Source organism: Phyllobates terribilis, unplaced genomic scaffold (assembly GCF_046119375.1).
Source record: "Phyllobates terribilis strain yellow unplaced genomic scaffold, ASM4611937v1 Scaffold_1__5_contigs__length_1240528914, whole genome shotgun sequence".
Taxonomy (NCBI): domain Eukaryota; kingdom Metazoa; phylum Chordata; class Amphibia; order Anura; family Dendrobatidae; genus Phyllobates; species Phyllobates terribilis.
The window spans coordinates 664,046,705-664,071,750 of NW_027362761.1; the positions used below are offsets into that span (position 1 = coordinate 664,046,705).

Consider the following 25,046-nt stretch of genomic DNA (forward strand, 5'->3'; position numbering starts at 1 on the left):
GCATTATTAGTATAATGCCTCAATTGATAATTCTAATTATTATAATTAAGATTATAATATTTTTTTTAAACACATCCAGTTGTGGCAGTTATTATTATTCCAAGATGCATTGGTTAAAATCAACTTAGAAATTATCTTTGTTGGTCGTAAAACCCCTTTAAGCTGACGTCCTTTAGAGTCTCTCAAATCTGTATTCCTCTGGTTGGAGTTATGGTGCCTTGGCTACTGTCATGTATTGTTTCTGCAGGAAGATAGAGGTCCCTTTTTATACCCACAACTGTCCTCCAGGCTGTCATCCACAGGTCAGGTGGGAGGCGGTGATCTCTTTTTGTTCAATCAATCTGCATAGTTGGTCCTTTGTAACGGGTCTGGGAGGCGGAACCTCTGAGCAACTTATACAAGGGGGCGGTCCTTGTAAGGAAGCGGGTGGCGACCAGGGAAGACAGGCAGGTAGTCACAGCAGGTGACCGGGACAGTCTCTGGGTAAACGGGCAGGAGGTCACTGCAAGTGACCGGGACAGTCTCTGGGTAAACGGGCAGGAGGTCACAGCAAGTGACCGGGGCAGTCTCTGGGTAAACGGGCAGGAGGTCACGGCAAGTGACCGGGACAGTCTCTGGGTAAACGGGCGGGAGGTCACGGCAAGTGACCGGGACAGTCTCTGGGTAAAGGGTAGGTACGATCTTTGACGGCTGAGCCTCCAGGTAGGCTAGCAGGCAGATGGCAGATGTGTGCTCCCAGGTGAGCAGGCGAGAGTCTCTGGATAAGCAGGTGGTCACAGCATGTGACGGCGGAGCCTCCAGGTAGGCTAACAGGCAGGTAGCAGATGAGCGCTCCCAGGTGAGCGGGCAAGAGTCTCTGGACTGGCAGGTGGTCACAGCACGTGACGGCAGAGCCTCCAGGTAGGCTAACAGGCAGGTAGCAGATGAGCGCTCCCAGGTGAGCGGGCAAGAGTCTCTGGACTGGCAGGTGGTCACAGCACGTGACGGCGGAGCCTCCAGGTAGGCTAGCAGACAGGTAGCAGGTGAGTGCTCCCAGGTGAGCGGGCAAGAGTCTCTGGACTGGCAGGTGGTCACAGCACGTGACGGCGGAGCCTCCAGGTAGGCTAGCAGACAGGTAGCAGGTGAGTGCTCCCAGGTGAGCGGGCAAGAGTCTCTGGACTGGCAGGTGGTCACAGCACGTGACGGCGGAGCCTCCAGGTAGGCTAGCAGACAGGTAGCAGGTGGGCGCTCCCAGGTGAGCGGGCAAGCTGGTCCATAGACAGACTGACAGGTGTAGGAAGGCAGACCGTCGGACCTCAGGCTAGCAAGCAGGTAAGCGGATAACAGGCAGGAATCAGACAGCAAACTGGCAAGTAACTGGAAACGGGACCTGAGGGCTGAAGCAGAGTAGTGAACAGTGCAACAACATTGCTCGGGCACCTCCATTTTGGAGGAGGTGCCTTATATATGGTGAAGTCCTCCGGCCATTGGCCGGGGACTCCTTAGGACGGCGCGCGCGGCCCCTTAAGAGGGGGGGAGCGCGCGCGCGCCCTAAGCACCGTGGCCGAGAAGGAGCGCGCGCTGCCAGCAGAGCGGGAGGAGGGCGCCGGGCTCGTAGCGGAGAGGTGAGGGGAACAGCGTCCCTGCCTATCAGGAGGCAGGGACGCCGACGCTACATCCTTCATTGTTTGCAGTTCAACAAGCTTCATGGACTGGAACAATGGGTAATCAACATATTGGTAACCATCGATTGTTCAGTTACCCTGCATCCATGACCTCCAAGGATAGCAGCAGAATAGGTTGCAATAAACATCAATTCAAGAGTCAACGTTAAGGCTCATATGAACAATGGCTCAGGTCTCCTGACCTGCTGAATAACATGTCTGTCATAATTAAGAATAAACATGTGTCTTCACGTTGCTGTATTGTTGATAGTTTCCTACTGATAAAACAGTGATTTTTATCACTATTGGAATAGTATACCCTCAAGCATGTAGTCCTCCACATTCATGAGCTTTGTATAACCCCACCACTAATTTGACAACTTTCTGCCTATATGCATAGTAGAGCTCTGCTTTCAGGGATTAGCTTTAACAGTGATTTTATCAAAACTGTACCCCAGTAGCCCAGTAAGTGATACATTGCTGATTCAAGGACTCTGTCCCTACATCATGCTGCTCTCACATATGGTAGCAAAATTCTGCTGACAGATTCTCTTTATTATTTATTTAGTAATGTAGAGTTTTCAAAAATTGTAGACTCGTACCACAATAGCATAAACTCAAAAAGTATCCTCTGATTAACTCGACTTTGCAAATGATTTGTTTGAGAGACTTGGGCAATTTTGGAGTACGAAACTATTTGGATTTGGATTACTGATAAATTTATTAGCTGGCATTTTTGATGATTAGGAGCTGAAATATTGTACACCAAATTCAAAAACAGTTGGGACTCTATGTAAAATGTAAAGAAAGTAAGCATGCAATGATTTGGAAATCTTATAGCCATATTTTATTCATAACAACATAGAACATGAATCAGAAGTTGAAAGACCTTTTTATGTTTTACTTTAAAAAAAATAACTCATTTAGAAATTGATGGCGGCAACATATCTTAAAAAAAATGGGAAAGGACCATGGGTCTACCATTGTGTGACATCCCCTCTCCTTTTTACAAAAGTTTATAAAGGTCTGGGAAGTGAGGAGACCAGTTGCTGGAGTTTTGGAACAGAAATGTTGTCTCATTCTTGTTTGATGTAGGATTCTAGCTGCTCAATAGTCCTGGATCTTTTGCATGATTTTTTCTTCATAATGCTCCAAATGTTTTCTATTCTTAAAAGATCTAGATTGCAGGCGTCCAGTTTATCACCTGAACTCTTCTTCTATGAATCCATGATATTGTCATGGATACAGTAGCATAGCTACCAGGGGAGGGTGGGGCAGAGGTGGTGGTCGCCCCAGGCCCTGCTCTCTGAGCGGGGCCCACTTGGAGCTACGCTACTATTAACTGTATTGGCGTGCGCAGCGCACCTACACAGTTACAATCTGCGGCAGAGTCGGGAGGCTCAGTCTCCCTGCACTGCCACCTGGGCGCTATGAGGCCCGGGCGGGAGTGGGGGCTGGATACTGATACAGTTAAAAGCAATGATGAGAGAGGGAGCGTCCTGCTCCCTCTCTCATCTTTCCCCCTCTGCGTCTGACGTCAATGACACAGACACTGACAGCGGTCATTATGATGTCCGTACATAGCACCAGCTGTGCTGAGATGTGCGGGTACTCAGAGCAGCGGGGGAATGAGGAGGAGAGGTGACTATTGTGTTTTTTATGGATAGGGCATTATACTGTATGGAGGTCTATGGAGAGTGCATTATACTATATAGAGGCCTAGGGGGAGTGCATTATACTATATAGATGCCTATGAGGAGTGCTTTATACTATTTAGAGGCCTATGGGTAGTGCATTATGTTGCATAGAGGCCTATGGGGAGTGCACTATACTATATGGAGGGCTATGGGGAGTGCATTATAATGTATGAAGGCCTATGGAGAGTGCATTATACTATATGGAGACTATTTAGGGGGCCATCATACAGTGTGGGAGCTAATGTGGGGTCTTTGTACAGTGTAGGGACCATCATACAGTTTTGGATCCCCACTGAATACTAAAGACAACAAGTGAGGACAAACGGGGAAATTGCTTAGCTTTAGACGACTCCAGACAAATGCGCACACGTCCATAAGCTCCAGAGAGGAGGAAGTACTGCTTTTGCTAATGCCTTCACAAGGAGTAATGAATATCGCCGGCACCTCCCTCAGGAACACAGCAGGTATTTATACACCCAGGCCAGGGGGTTAATTAGCCAGAGGAAGGTAGCCGCTCGGCCCTAGAGACAGCTGACTCGCCCCCTGGGCCGTGGGGCACCCGGATCCGGGCAATAGGGAAACGATGGGGGTAGTGGTGGCAACCTGGTCCGTGGCTCAGGGTGGTCAGACCAATGGTAGTCTGCTATGTGCTGTTCATGTTGTCCGACTACGCCACCCGTGGATTGCGGTTATTATGAACTGCCGCTGCAAGGCAATCCCCTGAGGCCGATGGTGTGTGCAGCTAAGATTGTATGACTCCCCACGGGAAGAGTGTAGCCCCAGGGCAGTGCAGAGGATGGTGGGGGTGATGGTGAGGAGAGTCCCGGTACCGATAGTGCTGGAGGAGCAAGGAACGCACAAACAACGTACTGCAGTCCAATGCCTTTTACTCACAGTTCATGTGCTCCGGGTCACTTCTGCACAGGTAGTGACCGCCCGAGCCGTGCTGCGTCCACCAGGTGTGGGGCTCGGTCAACTCCCACACAGTTCAGAAGCATGGCTCAGGACCCCCTTTTGTCCTCTCTCTGGCCTGCCTCAGCAGTGACCCACTTTAGTCCAGCTGCCGCGGATCTGTGTGGGTAAACGTGGGCCCCGTTCCCCGCTGTCCTATATGGTGCCTTCCTAGCAGGTTTGATGAGGTGTCGCACCAATAAATTATCACGACGTCCGGTCTTTGGCTGAGGGTAGTTTCTCCTCCACCAACTTGGGATCCGGTACCCTTAATCTGCCTGACCCTTCACCCGGTATTCTCGTGGGTTCTTAGGGTCCCTTCCACCTTCCTTTGGCCTCTTCTCCAGGCACACTTCTCCTTCTCCTCTCAGGCTCCAGCCTTTTCTCTAGGCCTGCCTCTGAGCAGAGCTCCTACAGAGCCTCGGCTCCCAGTCTTCTCCTCTCACAGACTGAACTGAACAGAACTGGACCTAGATCTAAGATGGTGCCCACCTTTTATACTTCCCTCTAAAACATGAGCCCAGGTGACCAGCAACCAATGGGCTCCTACCTACGCTCAGGAACCGTCCCCTCCTGCTCCTACATCACTGGGTTTTCCTCCCCCCTCCCCACTCCAGCCAGGGACATGGTCTGTCGTGCCTGCATTTCTGTCTAGTGGGAGCACCGTTGAACTGTCCCTCGGAAATGGGGTGAGTGTGCTGTATGCAGCTAACTGAGCCCTGGTCCATACTCCATCCTTACCTGGGATTTCAATATCACACCTCTGGCAGAGGTGCAATACCCCTGTAGCGGCCGAACCCTCGGGGCGCTACACAGCCTCTAAGAAGGTGCCTGCAAAGCCAAACGTAGAGATCTTCTGCAACCCACTGCAGGGCAACTGTCACTTCTGACACACCCGTGACAGGGGGCTACTAAGGGGTCTGTATACTGTGTGGGTGGTACTATTCAGTGTGGGGGCATTATACTGTGTGTATAGGAGAGCATCACACTGTGTAGAGGAGAGTTGTACAAGGGGAGACTTGAGACATTATTAAATGTTAAGTGGGCACTTATTGTTATAGGGGAACTCCAGGTTATCGTGACTGTTAAAGGGGCACACAGAGGGCATTATTATTTCCTTGGGGGCAAAATGTGGGCACTGTTTTTTAGAGCACTTTCACAAGGCATTAATATATTCTAGAGGTTTGTTTTACCATCTAGAGGGCACACAGTACCATACAATAGGTGCAGTAATAGGGACACATACGGCAGCAGCTGCTCAGTATTGGGTTATCAGTAGGATGAGGAGTTTGTGCAGGTTGGGAATAGATGGGGCCTTTCTGGAAATGTGTCTTTGTTGTAATCTCTGCAGTTGAGTCCTGCCTGGAAGAAGTTGTCATGTCGGTCTGGGTCAGATGGAAAAGACGGGAAATGAAAACAATTCAATTAGAAAGAACATCATCTGCAAGTTACTATATATAACTGCACTGTAATCTTCTATATGTTCTGCAGGACTGGTATCTACTACTATATGGTCTCCATATGGCAGTATTATCAGTTTTGGTTTCTGTATAGAGATTATTTTCAGTAACTACCCAGTCATCTGCTGAGATTTTCCTACATCCACTATTAGGGTATGCCACTATAGGTGTAATTACCTGGTTAGTGGCCCACTCAGAAGTTTCGTTCCCTTCCCCCGCCCTGAACCAAAACCCTAGCTACCCCTCTGGATGGATACAGTATGTGGTTTAGTATTGTCTTGCTGAAATATGCAAGTCTTTCCTGAAATAGACATTGTCCTGATGGAAGCTTATCATGTTCTAAAACCTCTATATAATGTTAAGCATTGATGGTGGCTTTCAAAATGTATAAGCTGCTCTTGTCACTAATGCGGCCCCATACCATCAGAGATGCAGGCTTTTGAACTGTGTGCTGCTTATAACAAGCATGGTGGTTCATCTATTATGAGTCCACAGGGCAGAGAGTCTGTGGTTTCCATAAAGAATTTCTCATTTTGATTCATCTGACCACAGAACAGTTTTCCATTTTGCCTCAGGATTTCTGGATTGTGCTGATATATGTATTATTCATCTTTGCATGTTAAAGTTTTAAATACCTGTTGTGGATTGCATGTCTAACTGTTCACAAACAATGATTTTTGAAAGTATTCCTGAGGAGTCATGCATGTTATTAATGCAGTGCTGCCTGAGGTCCCTGTCTGAAACTTTTGATGGTATGTATTGTAAATGGTGGAATATTCAAAGTTTTTGCAATTTTACGTTGAACATTTTTCTGAAGGTTTTCCACAATTTTAGCTGCAGTTCAGATTGAGAACCATGTGACAATCTTTGGTTCTGAGAGATTTTGCCTCTCTAACATGCTCTTTTTATACAGTCTTGTGACTGTGTTGAAAATTGACCGTCCATCTGTTTTTTTATTGGTACTACTTACTTTTCCAGTCTTATGTTAGCCCTGTCCCAACTTTTTTTGAGATGCGTTTACTGCCATCAATTTCTAAAATTAGTTAATTTTTTTCAAGTGAAATTAATTTTTTTTAACTTCTATCATATTCTGTTTTTATTCTGTGAAAAAAATGATTATAATAATTTTCCAAATTATTGCATTCTTGAGTTCTGAATATTTTACATAGCATCCACACTTTTTTTTTTTTTAATTGGGTTTGTAGTTATGCACTATTAGCACTTTACAATCTCCTAATGCACAGAAAAGAACATCACTGGCAAATCTAATGGATTGATTAAGATCTGGGTATAGGTTAATGTGGAGCAAGTGTACAAGACTGACATCCTCAACATATGATGTACTTTTATGATGTGTGGTGGGAGTGTATGGTGTAGGCTCAGAAGCTAGAAATGTCATAAAGCTGACAACCATCTACCACTGACAGGATGGATAACCACTCCGGTTGTGGTGATTTAATCTCTTAGATGTACAAGCTGTCAGAAGCGACCATGGAGCTTACATGATTAATCAGATGGAGGTGCCCCACCTTATGTCAACGCATGTAGCAGCACGATTGTGGAGTTTAATATGAAAATGTTGATGGAACAATACAAAACAATAGTGGCTTTTCTTGGATACTGCAACTCAGTTCCCATTGAAGTGAATGTGATCTGAGGTACAGTACTCAAGAATGGTGACTACACAGCATACAGCGCTGTGGTATTCCTGCTCACTTCATTATGTTCTTCTGGCCTTGGCATCAGTTATTAGCTGACCCTTTTCCTCGCTCCATTCACTTGTATAAATTCCACGCCCTGTCTAGTGATGTGGACGGCCAGTGTGCTCGTCCGACTAGAAGGCGAATCCCCGCAGCACACAGTGCCTGTGCTGGGAGGATTCATAAGTCTGGAGTCACACACAGTGACTGCAGACTTATCACTTTTGACCAGACCACCGCATTAAATACTTTTCACAAATAGGAACTGACAAGTTAGTTGCTTTTGTGACTCTAGAGCAATTAATTTGCTCGAGGGACCACATAAAACACTGTGAATGTTGTGGAGGGTCAAACCAAAAGGCTGAAATTAATTATCATTATTAATATTAACATATTAATTCTAATTATTTTATATTCATTTTATCCCTTAGTATCGAGCAGAATTAAGTATGCTGACAACCCCCTATATACTGTATGAACTCACACACAGCCCCCTACATACAGTATGAGCCCCCTGTATACAGTGTGAACCCCCACATAGCCCCCTGTATAGTGTGAACCCCCACATAGCCCCTGTATAGTGTGAACTCCCACATAGCCCCCTGTATACAGTGTGAACCCCCACATAGCCCCCTGTATACAGTGTGAACCCCCACATAGCCCTCTGTGTATAGTGTGAGCCCCCACATATCTCCCTGTATACAGTGTGTCTCCACATAGCGTCTCTATATACAGTATTAACCTACACATAGCTGCCTAAATACAGTGAACACACACATAGCCCCTATATACAATATGAGCCTCCACATAGCCCCCTATATACAGTGAGCCCCCATTTATCATCCTATATTTAATGAGCCTCCACATTGCCTCTCTATATACAGTATTAACCTGCACATAGCCACCTAAATATTGTGAGCCCCTATATATAGTATGAGCCTCCAAATATCCTCCTATATTCAATATGAGCCTACTTAGCCTCTTATATACATGCTAACATCCCATACTCATATGAAAAAAAAGATACTCGCCTCGCTTCTTGACTCCTCGCAACCGATGCAATTAAGTGACTTCATCGTGTCTGCTGGCTCAGTTGCACACGCTGATTGGTGCAAAAAATAGCTGGCGGCCCCTCCTCCACCATTGTATTCACCGCAATCTGCATCCTGAAAATGCAGATAACTGTGACCGCGAGCTGTGGAGATCATGGTGCGGGGCCTGTGGGCCACCATTTCAGCCCTTCAGCTGTCTCAGTCCGTGGGCTGGACAGGAATCGAGGTATAATGGACAATTAGTACTTAACTTTTAAGAGAGATTAGCGGAGACAGACATGCTGTGTAACTGGTAAAATAACCCATCTCTGAGTGTGCTGCAGATTTAGGTCCTCTGATGACCCCAGAGGGAACAAACGCGTTGGAACAGTATGGCAAGCACAGGGCTATCAGTACAGTTCTAGATGTGGACAGCCCTGTCAGGGCAGGAGCAAGGGGGGTTAGGACAGTTCAGACCACAGAGGGATATATTAGGGGCAGATGTATACACCTCTTCTCTGAACTTTTGCCTGTCTAGCTTCCTGGGAGAACCCCCCGATGTTGCATGTATACCTCACAACTCACGCGTGAGGACGTTCCAAATATTTTTTTTTGTAGTCTATTTGTATTTCTATACTACATGCTTTGTATTCCAGATTTCAAATACTTACTCTAGACGTTCTCTTATATACCTGGTTATCTGTCTATACACATACATACCTATGTCTATCTCATCTATTGTTTTATTAGAGAACGCTGTATTAATGTGACTTACTTTGTCCATCCAAGATTTGACTGGACGCTATGTATGAACATTGGGTCGTTAGGACATACATTTGACCTTGATCGACCACTGCCCGTCACTTGAATATGAGATCTAGGTCTCTCTTGCTGACACGGTCATTGCTACTGTTTGGGTAACAAACCGTTGCTGTCTCCTTTATCATATTTTAATTCTAGTTTTTAACCTATTTACGATTAACAGTTAAATATTAATTGACCCCTGCTACATTTCGAATTTTGACCGGGTGTATTTGTAAATGATTTCAAATCATTTCTTTGCTGCTCCTGGACTGGAATCGCCAGAGGGTCGTCGGGGGTGGCCCGCGAGCCACACTTTGCCCGGCTCTGCTCTAGAGGGAACTTGCTAGTTAAGTCCTCCTTCTCTTGAGCAGAGGAGGGGAAATGAAATGTGAGCTAGCTTGCTTGAATAAACAGTGACCAGACAGTGGGCTGCAGCTTAACTTGAATTGGCTTATTTTCTTATAAGTGAATCTGGAAAAGCTGCACAAACACTTCACAAAAGGTACTGTGCATGAAGATCTAGGAGCTGGAAGATCTAGTTTTATTTTTGCACTGGAGGTACGGGTAAAAGTCTGAATACATAAACCAAATCGAGAGTTTACTTGCAACCAATATGGAAAAAACTGATGAACGTACTAAAGTAGTGCTGCTGTACTTCTATATGAGTTACCAATTATTTTAAATGTATTTAACTAGATATCACGCCACATAACTTTTCCCAAAGGACCTGTTTAAATATGAACTGCAAGTGGTATTTAATTCTGTGTTGTTCTATAGGCCTCTCTCCAGCAGTACCGCAGTAATGCTGGGTCCCCAGCCAACCAGTCTCCCACTTCTCCTGGCTCCAATCAAGGTTTTTCTCCAGGCAGCTCCCCTCAAGTAAGGGAAACTGTGCCTTGACTTTGTTGTAGGCTTTCAGTCTCACCATCGCTACCACATGGTCTGTCACTGTATCTGTCGTGTTTTTCCATGATATTCCCATCATGTTGCATAGTATCATTAGATTGTGTGTGTTTTTGAGGTGACAGCTGTTGCTCTACCGCATGGTCTTCAATCAGTCCTTTGGGAGAGCTATGCAAACGAATTTTTATCGAAGACAAAAAAAGTTCTAAATGCAAGTTATTTTAAGAGTTCGGACAAAATTTTAAAAACACATTTGTATACAAAGTCCTGATTTTCAGCAGATGATTAGCATAAATAATACTTCTCATAAAACAAAGAATTTACCTAAATTAATTAAAAGTGATACTAACATAAATACTGAAGGACTATTTCTGCAATTTTCTCTACACAGATGACTGATACAATCTTCATATAAGTTCTATATATTATCCATGTTTGTTATACTGCCCAGGAAAAGGAGTTTACATTTGATTGTAAGGGGTTAATCAACAAAGCCTCTCACAAGTAAAAACACAGATTTGGCTTAAATGGTTTAAAGTTAGCCATACAGATTAGATATCACTTGGTTGAACTGTCCTTTCGATGACCGCTCTTTCTCTCTCGACTCCATCATATACAGAAATGCTGGGCTTATGAGAGAGCGCTGCCTCCAGAGTTACCTGGCATCAGCTTATCTCCCCCGTAGAACAGAAGGATGAGGCGCTTGAACTCTTAACTGCAAAATCTTTGTTTGGCATACACAATAGATAGTAGGCTTATCCCGCTCAAAATTAGTGGGTTTGGCTCACTTTTATCTGTGTATTGGGGTATTTAGCCTCAGGCAGCCTCCTACTGAGCCTTCTATGTATATCAGCCTTTAGGGCTCAAACATGTAAAAAAAGGAGAGAACAGGGCGCAATGGGTGACTCAGTAATGCAATTTGTAGAGGGGTGTGGGAATGGCTACTAACCTTATGGAGTTGTGCACCTCTGCACAACCCCAGTGTAAAGCTCCACAAGCTCCGCTCTGTTGGTGGCTGTCATCTGCTTTCAGCGGCGTTTACAGATCCTGATCTCACGGTGGTGGGTCACGTGATCAGGTTAGTTGCGCATACCGCCGAGATGGACGCCCACCTTCACCAACACTCACGGCAGTGTTCCAGAGGGGTTAGGGCAGCGCAGCTTGGAAACCAGGGTAGTAACTCTTAGTTAACTTCATCCCACAGGTGGTTGAACAAGTAAATAAAGGCAGCTCTACCGCACCCCAGCTGGGGGAGAAAGACAATCAGTGAATGTGAATAGCGGTATCAGAGCGCCAATAACAGGGCAAAAATTAATTAAAATTACTGATTTATTAATACACACAACGCATTTCGGTGGACAAGGCCACCTTCATCAGGTGTCTAGGGCTCAAACAGCCTTTTTCTACATTTTTGGCCCTGTTTGTATCGGTATCAGACTTGAGGGCTCAAATTTTCACACTTCTATCCACATCATAACAGAATGCTACAGGGATTGCAGGCTGCTCCCAAACAGAAAGGGGCCAATTCATTAAAACTGGTGTTGAGCACACCAGTCTTAATGAATGGGCTCGCTGGAGGATGATGCACTTAATCCACGCTACATAATGAATTGGGTTCTTCTCTTAAATAACATGCATCGCTGCCAGAAATGTACTCCAGTCAAAAATCCTGAGGATATAACTTTAATACATTGCCATTTATTTCTGAAGATATTGTACAGTCTATGAAAAAAATTAAGCGGTGTCAATAATGGTGAGCAGCACTGTACTTTAGGGCTATGCTCACAAGTGGTGTTTTTTGCAGCATTTCTTAATGCAAATTAAAAGATGCTTTTTACAACGCCAGCAAAAGCTTTCGGATTTCATATATCTCATGCACACACATTATTTTTTAATTCCCGGCTGAATTAGAAAACTACTGCATTATTTTTAAATCTGCAGCATGTCAAGTCTTTCAGCATTTTTTTTCACCCATATAAAGCAATGGGAAAGTGAAAAAATGCCGCAAAAATACAATAGTGTTTTTATGGCTCTTTTTAGGTATTCTTGCTGCATTTTTTATGCGTTTTTGGTGAATAAAACTAGCTTCATTAAATATAAACTGAATGCTGAAAACAAGGCACCCATGTAATCAGCTGAGAAAACACAGAAAAACTGGCATTTTGGTTGAACGCGGATTTTACTGGCAAGAAAGCATATTTTGACTGCAGAAAAAAATACAGCAAAAACCCTGCTTCTGAACATAACTTAAAGGGGTTGTGCCACAAACAAAAGTATATTTTAATCCATAGATCTTTGAATAATAAGAAGTTGCACAATTGGATGTGTTTAAATTGAATGTTTCTTTTGCTGAGATAATGTTATGAATGTTCCCCTGCTGTGTACTGTGTAGTGGCTGTGTCTGACTGTAGAGGAACATGGTCTGATCATACCACATCTCCTGGCCAGGGGAGGAAGGAAAAGAGTATACAGACATTACAGCAGGGGATCACAGATGATTCTTTATGTGAGAGAGAACATTTCACTGCCTGTTTTTAAATAATATTTTACCTCAAAGAAACAATCAGCTGTGATCCTCTGCTGTAATATCTGTATACTCTCTTTTGCTTCCTCCCATGCCCAGGAGCTGTGGTATGATAACACTGTGTTCTGTACATGGTAAGACACAGCCATTACACAGTACACAGCAGGGGCACATTTATAAGATTATCTCAGCACAGGAACATTTTTTAAAAACACATCCAATTGTGGAATTAATTATTATGCCAAGATCTGTTGATTAAAATATACTTTTGTTTGTAGCACAACCCCTTTTAACTTAAGCTGTTAATGAACTATAGATTTAGATGTGCTGTATAGCTGGTTTGTTGGCATTGTCTACATTCTGTCAAATTTTTGGGATAGGTTTCAGTAACTATAAGGGCAATAATAAAAGTTGTTTTTTTCTTCCTAACTTCTGGCTAGTATTGCCTAGGTGACGTTTACAATTTATTATTATTTAAATATATAAAATATAAATATACAGTGGGGAAAAAAAAGTATTTTAGTTTTTTTGAAAAAAATTTCTTTCCAAATCAGACAATGTGATTTTCAGGATTTGTTTTCTCATTTTGTCTCTCATAGTTGAGGTCTATCTATGATGTCAATTACAGGCCTCTCTCATCTTTTTAAGTGGGAGCACAATTGGTGGCTGACTAAATACTTTTTTTCACCACTGTATTAATAATAAACTAATATATTATTAATTGTTTGATACAGTTTTAGATAGTTTACTGTCAAAAGAAATCCTTGCGTTCATTAGCAATTCGTAAGTGACCATAAAAAAAAAATAGAAAGGTCTCGCTCATAGGCTGAATCTGCATTTGACTCTGTACGACAGATGCGGTTATGGCCGTAGGAAAGGCTTTTGTCACAGATACTATTGTCTATCTTTATCACTAGTTAAAGTAGTTGTTTTGTTACACAGCCTTTTTCATTATGGTTGGATTTCCTGGATGAATCAGCCTGTGTGCAGAGCAAGCTGTCTTCCAAAGTGCATGAGCGCTCCCCTTCTATTGAGTGGGATGTAATTACTCCTCTGCAATGTCTGGGTGACTCTGAGATAGCTGTTACACAGTGATTACAGCTTAATTTTCTCTGGGTAGCTGCACTTCATGTCAGCTAGTTACACAAGGTTGTAAAACTATTTACCTACGGATTGACCCCATATTTGTAAATATCTAGCATTTTTAGTGATGTCAGATTCGTTATTGCTACTGCAAGGGCAGCACAGTGGCTCAGTGGTTAGAACTGCCGCCTTGCAGCGCTGGGGTCCTGGGTTCAAATCCCATCAAGGACAACATTTGTTCTTCCCATGCTTACATGGGTTTCCTCTGCATACTCCAGTTCCCTCCCACATTTCAAAGACATACTGATAGGGAATTTAGATTGTGAGTCCCAATGGGGACAGTGCCCATAATGTCTGTAAAGCGCTGTGGAGTTAATGGCGCATACAGATGCATCTTGCAAAATTAGAATATCATCAAAAAGTTAATTTATTTCAGTTCTTCAATCTAAAAAGTGAATCTCATATATTATATATAGTAATTACAAACAGATTGATACTGATATTAAACACTATTTCAAGTGTTTATTTCTGTTGATGATTATGGTTTGCAGCCAATGAAAACACAAAAGTCATTATCTCAGTAAATTAGAATACTTTATAACAACAGCTTGAAAAATGTTTTTAAAATCCGAAATGTTGGCCTACTGAAATGTATGTTCAGTAAATGCACTCAATACTTGGTCGGGGTTACTTTTATCAATTACTGCTTCAATGCGGCGTGACATGGAGGCGATCAGCCTGTGGCACTGCTGAGGTGTTACTTTTGACAGTGTGGACAGGTGCCAAGTCCTGCTGGAGAATGAAATTTCCATCTCCAAAAAGTTTGTCAGCAGAGGGAGGCATGAAGTGCTCTAAAATGTCCTGGTAGACAGCTGCGCTGACTTTGGTCTTGATAAAACACAGTTTTTAGACCTACACCAGCAGATGACATGGCTCCGCAAACCATCTCTGCTTGGATTGTGTGCCTCTCCACTCTTCCTCCAGACTCTGGGACCTTGATTTCCAAATGAAAATTGGAACTCGGGGACCTCATGGAATGTGTCAATGACTGCCTTCTGGACATCTGTCAAGTCAACAGTCTTCCCCATGATTGTGGAGCCTACTGAAACAGAATAAGGTACCTTTCTAAATGCTTAGGAAACCTTTGCAGGTGTTTTTTGTTAATTATTTTAATTTACTGAGATAATGACTTTTGTATTTTCATTGGCTGTAAGCCATAATCATCAACATTAACAGAAATAAACACTTGAAATTGATCACTCTGTTTGTAATGACTCTATATAATATATGAGATTCACTTTTTGGATTGAAAAACTGAAATAAATTAACTTTTTGATGATATTCTAATTTTGTGAGATGCACCTTTAAGTGATTAAAATAAATAAATTCCCATTTATAACATCAACTGACCAAATATCTCTCCCTCCCCCTTTTTGACATTTGTTTTCCTTAAACCTTTTGCGCCAGAGCCTGTTTTCGCTTTTGTGACCAAGCCAATTTTTTCAATTCTGACCACTGTCACTTTATGAGGTAATAACTCTGGAACGCTTCAACAGATCTCACTGATTCTGAGATTATTTTTTCGTGGCATATTGTACTTCATGATAGCGCTAAAATTTCTTCAATATGACTTGCGTTACTTTGTGAAAAAATCAGAAATTTGGCAAAAATTTAGAAAATTTGGCAATTTTCAAACTTTGAATTTTCTTGCCCTTAAATCAGAGAGATATGTCGCACAAAATAGTTAATAAATAACATTTCCCTCATGTCTACTTTACATCAGCACAATTTTGGAACCAACAGTTTTTTTTGTTAAGTTATAATGGTTAAAAATTGACCATTGATTTCTGATTTTTCCAACAAAATTTACAAAACAATTTTTTTAGGGACCGCATCATATTTGAAGTGACTTTGAGGGGCCTTTATGACAGAAAATACCCAAAAGTGACACGATTCTAAAAACTGCACCCCTCAAGGAGCTCAAAATCACATTCAAGAAGTTTATTAACCCTTCAGGTGGCTTACAGGAGTTTTTGGAATGTGGAAGAAAACAATGAACATTTAACCTTTTTTCACAAAAATATTACTTTAGACCCAAATTTTATTATTTTTGCAAGGTTAACAGAAAAAACCGACTACAAAATGTTCTGTGAAATTTTTCCCTGAGCACGCCGATACCCCATATGTGGGGGAAAACCACTGTTTGGGCACACGGCAGGGCTTGGAAGGGAAGGAGTGCCATTGGACTTATTGAATGTAAAATTTGCTTGAATAATTAGCTGACGCCATGTTGTGTTTGGGGAGCCCCTGATGTGCCTATGTGCCTATACAGTGGAAATCCCCCACGTGACACCATTTTGGAAAGTAGACCCCTCAGGGAACTTATCTAGATATGTGGAAAGCACCTTGAACCTCCAGATGCTTCACAGAAGTTTATAACATTGAGCCGTAAAAATACAATTTTCACATTTTTCCCACAAAAATGTTTTTCAGCCCCCAATTTTGCATTTTCATAAGGGTTACAGGAGAAATTACACCATACCATTTGTTGCACAATTTCTCCTGAGTAAATCGATAGCCCATATGTGGGGGGAAAACCACAGTTTGGGCACACGGCAGGGCTCGGAAAGAAAAGAGAGCCATTTGACTTTTTGAATGTAAAATTTGCTTGAATAATTAGCAGACGCTATGTCGTGTTTGGGGAGCCCCTGATGTGCCTAAACAGTGGAAACCGCCCACAAATGACCCCATTTTGGAAACTAGACCCCTCAAGGAACTTATCTAGATGTGTGGTGAGCACCCTGAATCCCCCAGGTGCTTCACAGAAGTTTATAACGTAGAGCTGTGAAAATAAAAAAATCTAACTTTTTCCACTAAAATGATCTTTTAGCCTCACATTTTTTATTTTCACAAGGGTAAGAGGAGAAAATGGACCCCAAAGCCTGTTTTGCAATTTCTCCTGAGTATGCCGATACCTCATATGTGGTTGTACAGTACCACTTAGCCATATGGCGAGACCCGGGAGGGATGGAGCGCTATTTGACTCTTGGAGAACAAATTATTGTAGGACTCCATATACCGAGCCCCTAAGTGCTAGAAAAGGAGAATCCCCCCTCAAGTGTCCCCATTTAGGAAATTATACCCCTTTGGGAATTTATCTACAGGTGTAGTGACGATTTTGACTTCATGGGTGTTTTCCAGAAACAAGCAGCAGTGGATATTGCTTAGTGAAAATTTCAAACTGCCGTTGAAGTGACCAGTACGTTGTAGTGACCAGGACGTTGTGCCCAGCTCATGCTTCTGGAGACATGCACCCGTAAATTAGGCGGGCTCTCATTGCCACAGAAATGCCAAACATGTGGACCCTAAATGTAGTTAAAGCACACTGGGGCTCAGAAGGGAGGGGACATTTGAATTTGGGAGCACAGAATTTTCTGAATTTCTTTTGGGGGGCAAGGGCCATTTTGCTTTTCCAGGGCCTTTGTTCTACCAGTAACGTGCAAGCCCCTTATGTTTTCGTTAACAGATGATGGAACTGAGTGGATTGTAGATTGAGTTGAAGCTTTTATTGGGAACATTTTACGTAACATTTATCCTGTGCTCTACGCTGAGCACTTATATCGGGCTTTCCATCTAAATCTCCAAGTGATGTAATTCAGGTGAAACCCTCGAGGGATCCATTCACTATAATGAGGCAGAGTTACTCTTGACTCCGTCTGGCCTCTGTTCAGCGTTATCCTTTTTTTAAGAAGTGCACAAAACTGTGGCCGATGGCACTTTTATGCACGCCTAATAAAAAGACGAACACCATGGGATCACAGACCAGACGGCATTCACGGTGCCTCCATCTGCCTCATTACAGGGAATTTTCTTCCGGGGGTTCCGTCTGACTCACGTATTTCAGAGATTTACACGGAAACTCCTATGTAAGCGATCAGCGCAGAGCGCAGGATAAATGTGAGCCGAGCCTTACTGCGTTGTATTGGTAAGCAGAATGAACAAACCAGCAGCAGGTTAAGAATTGTTTTTATTTACTTTTTACGCCATTCCTCGTGCAGTATAAGTTATTAGACGACTTTATTTTTCTGGTAGGTTTGATTACAGTGATACCAGATTTATATCTAGTTCTTATGTTTGGCAGCTGTCACACACTAAAAAACACTTTTTGTTTGCAAAATCTAGTTTTTGCATCGCCATATTTTGAGAGCTATAATTTTTTCCATATTTCGGCCTGTTTTTTGCGTGACGAGTTGACGTTTTAATTGGTACCATTCTCGAGCACACAACATTTTTTAATCACTTTCTATTCCTTTTTTTGGGAGGCAGAATGAACAAAAACCAGCAATTCAGGATTTTTTTTAGAGGTTTTTTTTTAATGCCGTTCCGCTTGTAGTAAAAGTGATAAGGCAGTTTTATTCTTCGTGTCAGTACGATTACTAAACTTATATTGTTTTTTTATGTTTTGGCGCTTTTATACAATAAAAACTATTTTATAGAAAAAATAATTTTTTCTACATCACTTTGTTCTGAAAGTTATAACTTTTTTATTTTTCGGTTGATGGAGCTGCATGGCCGCTTTTTTTTTTGCAGGACAATATGACATTTTTAGCGGTACCATTTTTATTTCCACTTGGCTTTTTGATCGCACTTTATTCCACTTTTTGTTTGGCAGTATGATGAAAAAGCATCGTTTTTTACTCCATTTTTTAAATTTTTTTTACGGTGTGCACAGAAGGAGTTAGTGTGACAGTTTTATAAATCGAGTTGTTCCGGACGTGGCGATACCAAATATGTGTACTTTTTTTTGTTTTTGCATAAATATACGGATTTATTGGTTTAAAATATATATACAGTACAGACCAAAAGTTTGGACACACCTTCTCATTTAAAGATTTTTCTGTTAAGTAAATTCCACATGTGTTAATTCATAGTTTTGATGCTTTGAGTGTGAATGTACAATTTTCATAGTCAGGAAAATACAGAAAAATCTTTAAATGAGAAGGTGTGTCCAAACTTTTGGTCTGTACTGTATATATTTTTTATTTTGTGATTTTTTTTTTTAAGTAGTTTAAAAATATTTTTAGACTTTTTACTTTTACTTTTTTACTTAGTCCCTGTATGGGACTTCAAATTTTTAGTTTTCTGTTGACTGGTCTCATGCAATGCAATAGACCTGTATTGCATTACACGAGAGCTGACAGTTTTACGCTGTCAGACCTCCTGTTAGGCTCAGCTGATGACTTGAGCCTAGCAGGCCACTGTATATGGCAGACCCGGACGTCATCATGTGACCTCCGGCTGCCATGACGCCAGATCTTATTGCAGGGGCTGTCGGAAAGGTGAGTGAACGACCCCCTCTCCCTCTCACTACCTTCTAAATGCCACAATCGCTATGGATCGCGGCATCTACAAAATAGCAAAGGGTTAACATTATTGATTGAGGACCTCAACAACTCCAAAATAAAGTCCACTATTTCAAAAAGTTACTGACTGAGGTGGACTTACTCAATTAAAATACAACCTTTAATTGATTTCCTTTAAAAACACATAGAAATACACCGTACTTATATGCAGTTTTATCAGGTCTGAACATCGACCACGATACTAATTGTAAAATAGGTTAGCATGCTCATCTGCCAGCAGGTATGTCCTTTTTATTTCAATTACTCCCGTAGATTAGCAGGCCTTTTCCTACTGCAATGGCTATTATTTATTGCACTCAGACCTTACTAGCCCACTATCCCTATTATTCACAACAATATCCAGTTGGTCACATCAATATGTTTAGCTGCATTACTATTTTATGCAGACAGTACCACTTTATTGCACTAAGCCCTGGATAGATTACACTGGGGAACACAATTTTCGTTGAGGTAAATTTACGCATGTTGCTTTTCCTGGAATGTTCAGTATTGTGGAAAATCTCGCCTGATGCTCCAACAATAGTCAGCCATCATATGTACATCCCATATACCTTGATACCATCCATCCATGACCTTCAAATCTTGGTGGAATCGTTCACCTTGCTCATCACTGATTGAGCCTAGGATTTCAGGGAAGTTTGCAAGATTGCTATGCAGAAAATGTACCTTGATGCTCATGTTGCAACCAAGCATTTTGTAGCTCTCCAAGAATTTCTGGACAGTTTAGGTGTAATTGTTTGCTTGTATATTTCCAAGAAATTCCTTGACAAGTTTTTTGAATGATAACCAAGCATTATTTTGCAGTTCTGACATTGTCCCGATGAAATGTTCATCTTTGACGCGCTCCCAAATCTGTGAACCATCAAACATATCGGCCTTTATTTTTTCAAATGATGGTCTAGGAAATGTCAAAATAAAATACTTGAAACAGTCTCCTTTAGTTGGCAAAGCTTTAATAAAATATGCTTTGTGAGACCCTGTTCCATGTGCACAGGTGGGAATATAATAAACTTTTTGTCAACAAGTGGGTCATGAAGAATGTTTGGATCACAAGAGGCCAATTCCTCTCTAGCAAATGCTTCAAACGAGCTCTCCCACATGCATAGAAAACAAGAATATTTGGTGTATCTGCATTGCTGATCAAGAGGTAAGCATACCATTTTAAGGTCAACTCAAATGATCCAACTGTGTTTGATATTGCAACAACTTAATGATTTTGTATCCGTATTTTTCACAAAGAGAAGCTGAATAGCCAATTGGAACTGCACCAAATAAATTGCCATTGTGGAGGAGAACACACTTTAAGCTCTCCTTTGAGCTATCGATGAACAGTTGCCATTCATTTGAGTTATAGATTGGAATTCCCAATTCCTCAATTAAACCATGTATGTTATGGAAATGCTGTCACTTCTAAATTATTGCAGAAATGCACTTTTTCTGGATCGAAAGTAGGATACCTTTGCTCCTTTTTCCAAGCAAGTTTTTCCTCATGCAGTCTTGATGCTAGGAGTTCTGAAGCCTTTTTTCACAGTCCCAAATCTCACACTCAACTTCTGCTGGTCAAATCCCTTACAAACCAAGGCTGAGTTCACACGATGCGTTTTTCATGCGTTTCCGCGGCGTTTTTGCAGTTGCGTAAACGCCGCGGAAACGCATGAAAAACGTATGGTAGAAGGGCAGCAATGTTCCCCAATTGAAATCCGCATGTGCTGTGCCCACGATGCGGATTTTTCCGCAGCGTAAACGCTGCGGTCAAAAATCCGCAGCATGTCAATTAATTTTGCGGAAACGCTGCTCTTTTGCCGCCATTGACTTGCATTAGACCGCATGGAATCCGCATCACTGTATATGTTGATGCGCTTTTCATGCAGTCTAATGTGCGGATGGTACCTGGGTGTGGATGAGAGGACTCTCATCCAGACCCAGGTACCATTAAAAAAAAAAGAATAAAATAAAAAATATATATATTCTCACTTTCTGACGGCCCGCTCAGCGCTCCTGCTTGATTCCCCGCACTTCGCGGTTGAATGAAGAAGGACCTTCGCTGACGTCAGAGTCATGTGACGGGTCATGTGACGCTGACGTCGGCAGGTCCTTCAGTCTTCACTGCCGGCAGCCGGGACCGAGCGAAGCCGGACACCAGGGGCCATCAGAGGGTAAAGTATATATTTATTTTTTATTTTTTGACATTCACACACTATATAAATCCATGCCGGTTGGATGGATTTATATAGTGTGAAGTTGTCGAGCACTTTCCAAGTGAAGCTAAAATCGCTTGGGAAGCGCTTGTCAACCCGCATGCGGAAATGAAAGTGAAGACCGCTTCATTTCCGCATGTCCCTGGCAGGAAACCGCATGTACAATCCGCATGTGTTTTTTCCTGCCAGAGAGATGCAGAAATGCTCAGGAAAAAATCCTGAGCATTTCTGCATCGTGTGCACATACCCTGAGACATCTTCAATTTGAAAAGCTTCATAATTGCTGTCGCTTTGTTCTTCACCGTACTGCTGTTTATCTATTTATTTTTCTTGCTATATCCCGAAGTTTTCACTTAAGAAAAGTAACAGTCACTGGAATGATCTTTTGGTTCCGCCAAACGATAGGTGTACCGAATGCAATCTTAACACCTACCTAGTACACTTTGTGAGGGGCCCGAAACCTATCTTGATCACCAAGTTTTACTTTGAAATATGCAAAATAGGCTTGCTTGACAAATGGGTTGATGTTCGTCCTTTGACTGGGAATGGTGGAACTGCCACAAATGTAACAAAATGAATCAGGGCTCTTTAGGCACTTATGACGAGAACTAGCAGAGACAGACATGATATGAAAGAAAGGAAATAAGTGTGTAAATAAAAAAAAAAAATGCTAATTCCCTGTATTCAGACTTTCGGAATACGTTTTATTATATAGAGTGGCATACAACCTCTCACTACACTCTCACATATAACTGAATAGACGACTGCCAACCTGTTGCTGGTAGTCAAGGTTGTCCTCCTCACTCTTGAGGGCGGTTCAATCTCGACCAATAGGAGAGCACTAGTGCTATCCAGCCTAAAGTAAACGCATTAAGATAAGCTGTGGAGAAAAAACCTGACCTGATAGTTTTCTTCTAACCACAGTTTTGAAATGAGCATGCCTAGATTCAGCAGAAAAATCGAAAACAAAAAAAATAATGTTCAAAATTGTTGAAAATGAGTCTTGTTGAAAATATTCTTTTAAAATAGAATTGTAGAACACTGTATGCAAAAAGTGTAAAGTAATGGTTACAATTCTGTAACGTGACTGTAGGCCATAAAAAATATGTGGCTCTTTTGAGGTCTGTAGAAGGGGAGCAATACTTCAGCTAGCTCCTTTTTCATGAATTCTGTGAACCTGTGGAGGCTTTACCCTCTTTATAGAAATCAGACATTTTTCCTGGCGTCACCTGGTTATATACAGTGAAGGAAATAATTATTTGCACCCTTGCTGTTTTTGTAAGTTTGCCCACTGACAAAGACATGAACAGTCTATCATTTTAACATTGAGAGAGAGATTATGCAAAAAAAAATCAAGAAAATCACATTGTATAAATTTATTTGCATTTTGCAGTGAGAAATAAGTATTTGATTCCTCTGGCAAACAACACTTAATACTTGGTGGCAAAACCCTTGTTGGCAAGCACAGCAGTCAGATGTTTTTTGTAGTTGATGATGAGGTTCGTGCACATGTCAGGAGAAATTTTGGTCCACTCCTCTTTGCAGATCATCTCTAAATCATTAAGATTTTGAAGCTGTCGCTTGACAACTCGGAACTTCAACTACCTCCATAAGTTTTCTTTGGGATTAATGTCTGGAGACTGGCTAGGTCACTCCATGACCTTAATGTGCTTCTTTTTGAGCCACTCCTTTGTTGCCTTGGCTGTATGTTTTGCGTCATTGTCTTGCTGGAAGACCCAGCCACCACCCATTTATAATGTCCTGGCGGAGGGAAGGAGGTTGTCACTCAGGATTTTACGGTACATGGCTCCATCCATTCTCCCATTGATGTGCTGAAGTAGTCCTGTGCCCTTAGCAGAGAAACACCCCCAAAACATACTTTTTCCACCTCCATGCTTGACAGTGGGGACTGTGTTCTTTGGGTCATAGGCAGAATTTCTCTTCCTCCAAGCACAGCGAGTTGAGTTAATGCCAAAGAGCTCAATTTTTGTCTCATCTGACCACAGCACCTTCTCCCAATAACTCACAGAATCATCCAGGTGCTCTTTGGCAAACTTCAGACGGGCCTGCACATGTGCCCTCTTGAGCAGGGGGACCTTGCGGGCACTGCAAGATTTTAAACCTTTAAGACGTAATGTTTTACCATTGGTTTTCTTGGTGACTATGGTCCCAGCTGCCTTGAGATCATTAACAAGTTCCCCCGTGTAGTTTTAGGCTGATCTCTCACCTTCCTCATGATCAAGGATACCCCACGAGGTGAAATTTTGCATGGTGCCCCAGATCGATGTCGATTGACAGTCATTTTGTATTTGTTCCATTTTCTTACTATTGCACTAACAGTTGTCTCCTTCTCACCCAGGGTCTTATGGTTTTGTAGCCCATTCCAGCTTTGTGCAGGTCTATGATCTTGTCCCTGACATCCTTAGAAAGCGCTTTGGTCAAGCCCATGTTGTAGAGGTTAGAATCTGACTGATTGAGTCTGTGGACAGGAGTCTTTTATACTGGTGACTATGTAAGACAGCTGTCTTTAATGCAGGTAACAAGTTGATTAGGAGCGTCTAACTAGTCTGTAGGAGCCAGAACTCATAATGTTTTGTCGGGGTTCAAATACTTATTTCTCACTGCAAAATGCAAATACATTTATCTAATTTATACAATGTTATTTTCTCTATTTTTTTTTTGGGATATTCTATTGCTCAATGTTAAAATTAACCTACCCTTATAATTATAGACTGTTCATGTCTTTGTCAGTGGGCAAACTTCCAATAACTGCAAGGGATCAAATAATTATTTCCTTCACTGTGTGTGTGTATATACACTGCTCAAAAAAATCATGGGAACACTCAAATAACACATCCTAGATCTGAATGAATGAAATATTCTCATTGAATACTTTGTTCTGTACAAAGCTGAATGTGCTGACAACAAAATCACACAAAAATCATCAATGGAAATCAAATTTATTAACCAATGGAACAAAGTATTCAATGAGAATATTTCATTCATTCAGATCTAGGATGTGTTATTTGAGTGTTCCCTTTATTTTTTTGAGCAGTATATATAATGGTTATATATAGTTTTCACAAGACTGCTGTGTGATGGTGCAATATCTTACCATTTGGGGTCCCGGTTTTAATTTTAACCAGTCCACTTTGTCTAAAACCTGCCCTGGCTGGACCATTCTACCAGCTTTATTGTTTTTCTCTGAAACCAATTGAAAGTTTCTTTAAGGGCTGTGGAGTCAGAGTCCTGGAGTCGGTGTCCATTTGGTGGAGTCGGAATCGAAGTCGGTATAAAATGGACCGATTCCAACTCCTAAAATATATAATAAATTGGTTACAGTAGTTAAATGCAGTTTGTGGGGAATATTTTTTTCATAAGAATTTGGGAAAGTTATGAAATGTCCTATAAATGTCTGTCCTATTCCTGATCTAAAGGTCTAGACTCTTAGCTGAGATGAAAATGTGCTACAGTAAATTCATCACTTAACCCCTTTACAACCTAAGGTGGTTTGCACATTAATGACCGGGCCAATTTTTACAATTCTGACCACTGTCACTTTATGAGGTAATTACTCTGGAATGCTTCAACGGATCCCCCTGATTCTGAGATTGTTTTTTCGTGACATA

The 25,046-nt window shown here is 41.9% G+C and overlaps 1 protein-coding gene across 4 annotated transcripts in view; it reads left to right on the forward strand.

The window, feature by feature from the left end:
* The window catches only part of CRTC1 (CREB regulated transcription coactivator 1), a 581,448-nt gene that overhangs the window by 464,441 nt on the left and 91,961 nt on the right, over positions 1-25,046 (forward strand). Inside the window, exon 11 of one of the 4 annotated variants that reach the window (XM_073684981.1) lies at positions 10,064-10,165. The exons of the other annotated variants lie outside the window; for them this stretch is intronic. Coding sequence (XP_073541082.1) covers positions 10,064-10,165 — 102 coding nt within the window. The remainder of the gene's footprint in view (positions 1-10,063; positions 10,166-25,046) is intronic. 4 annotated transcript variants of the gene reach the window in all.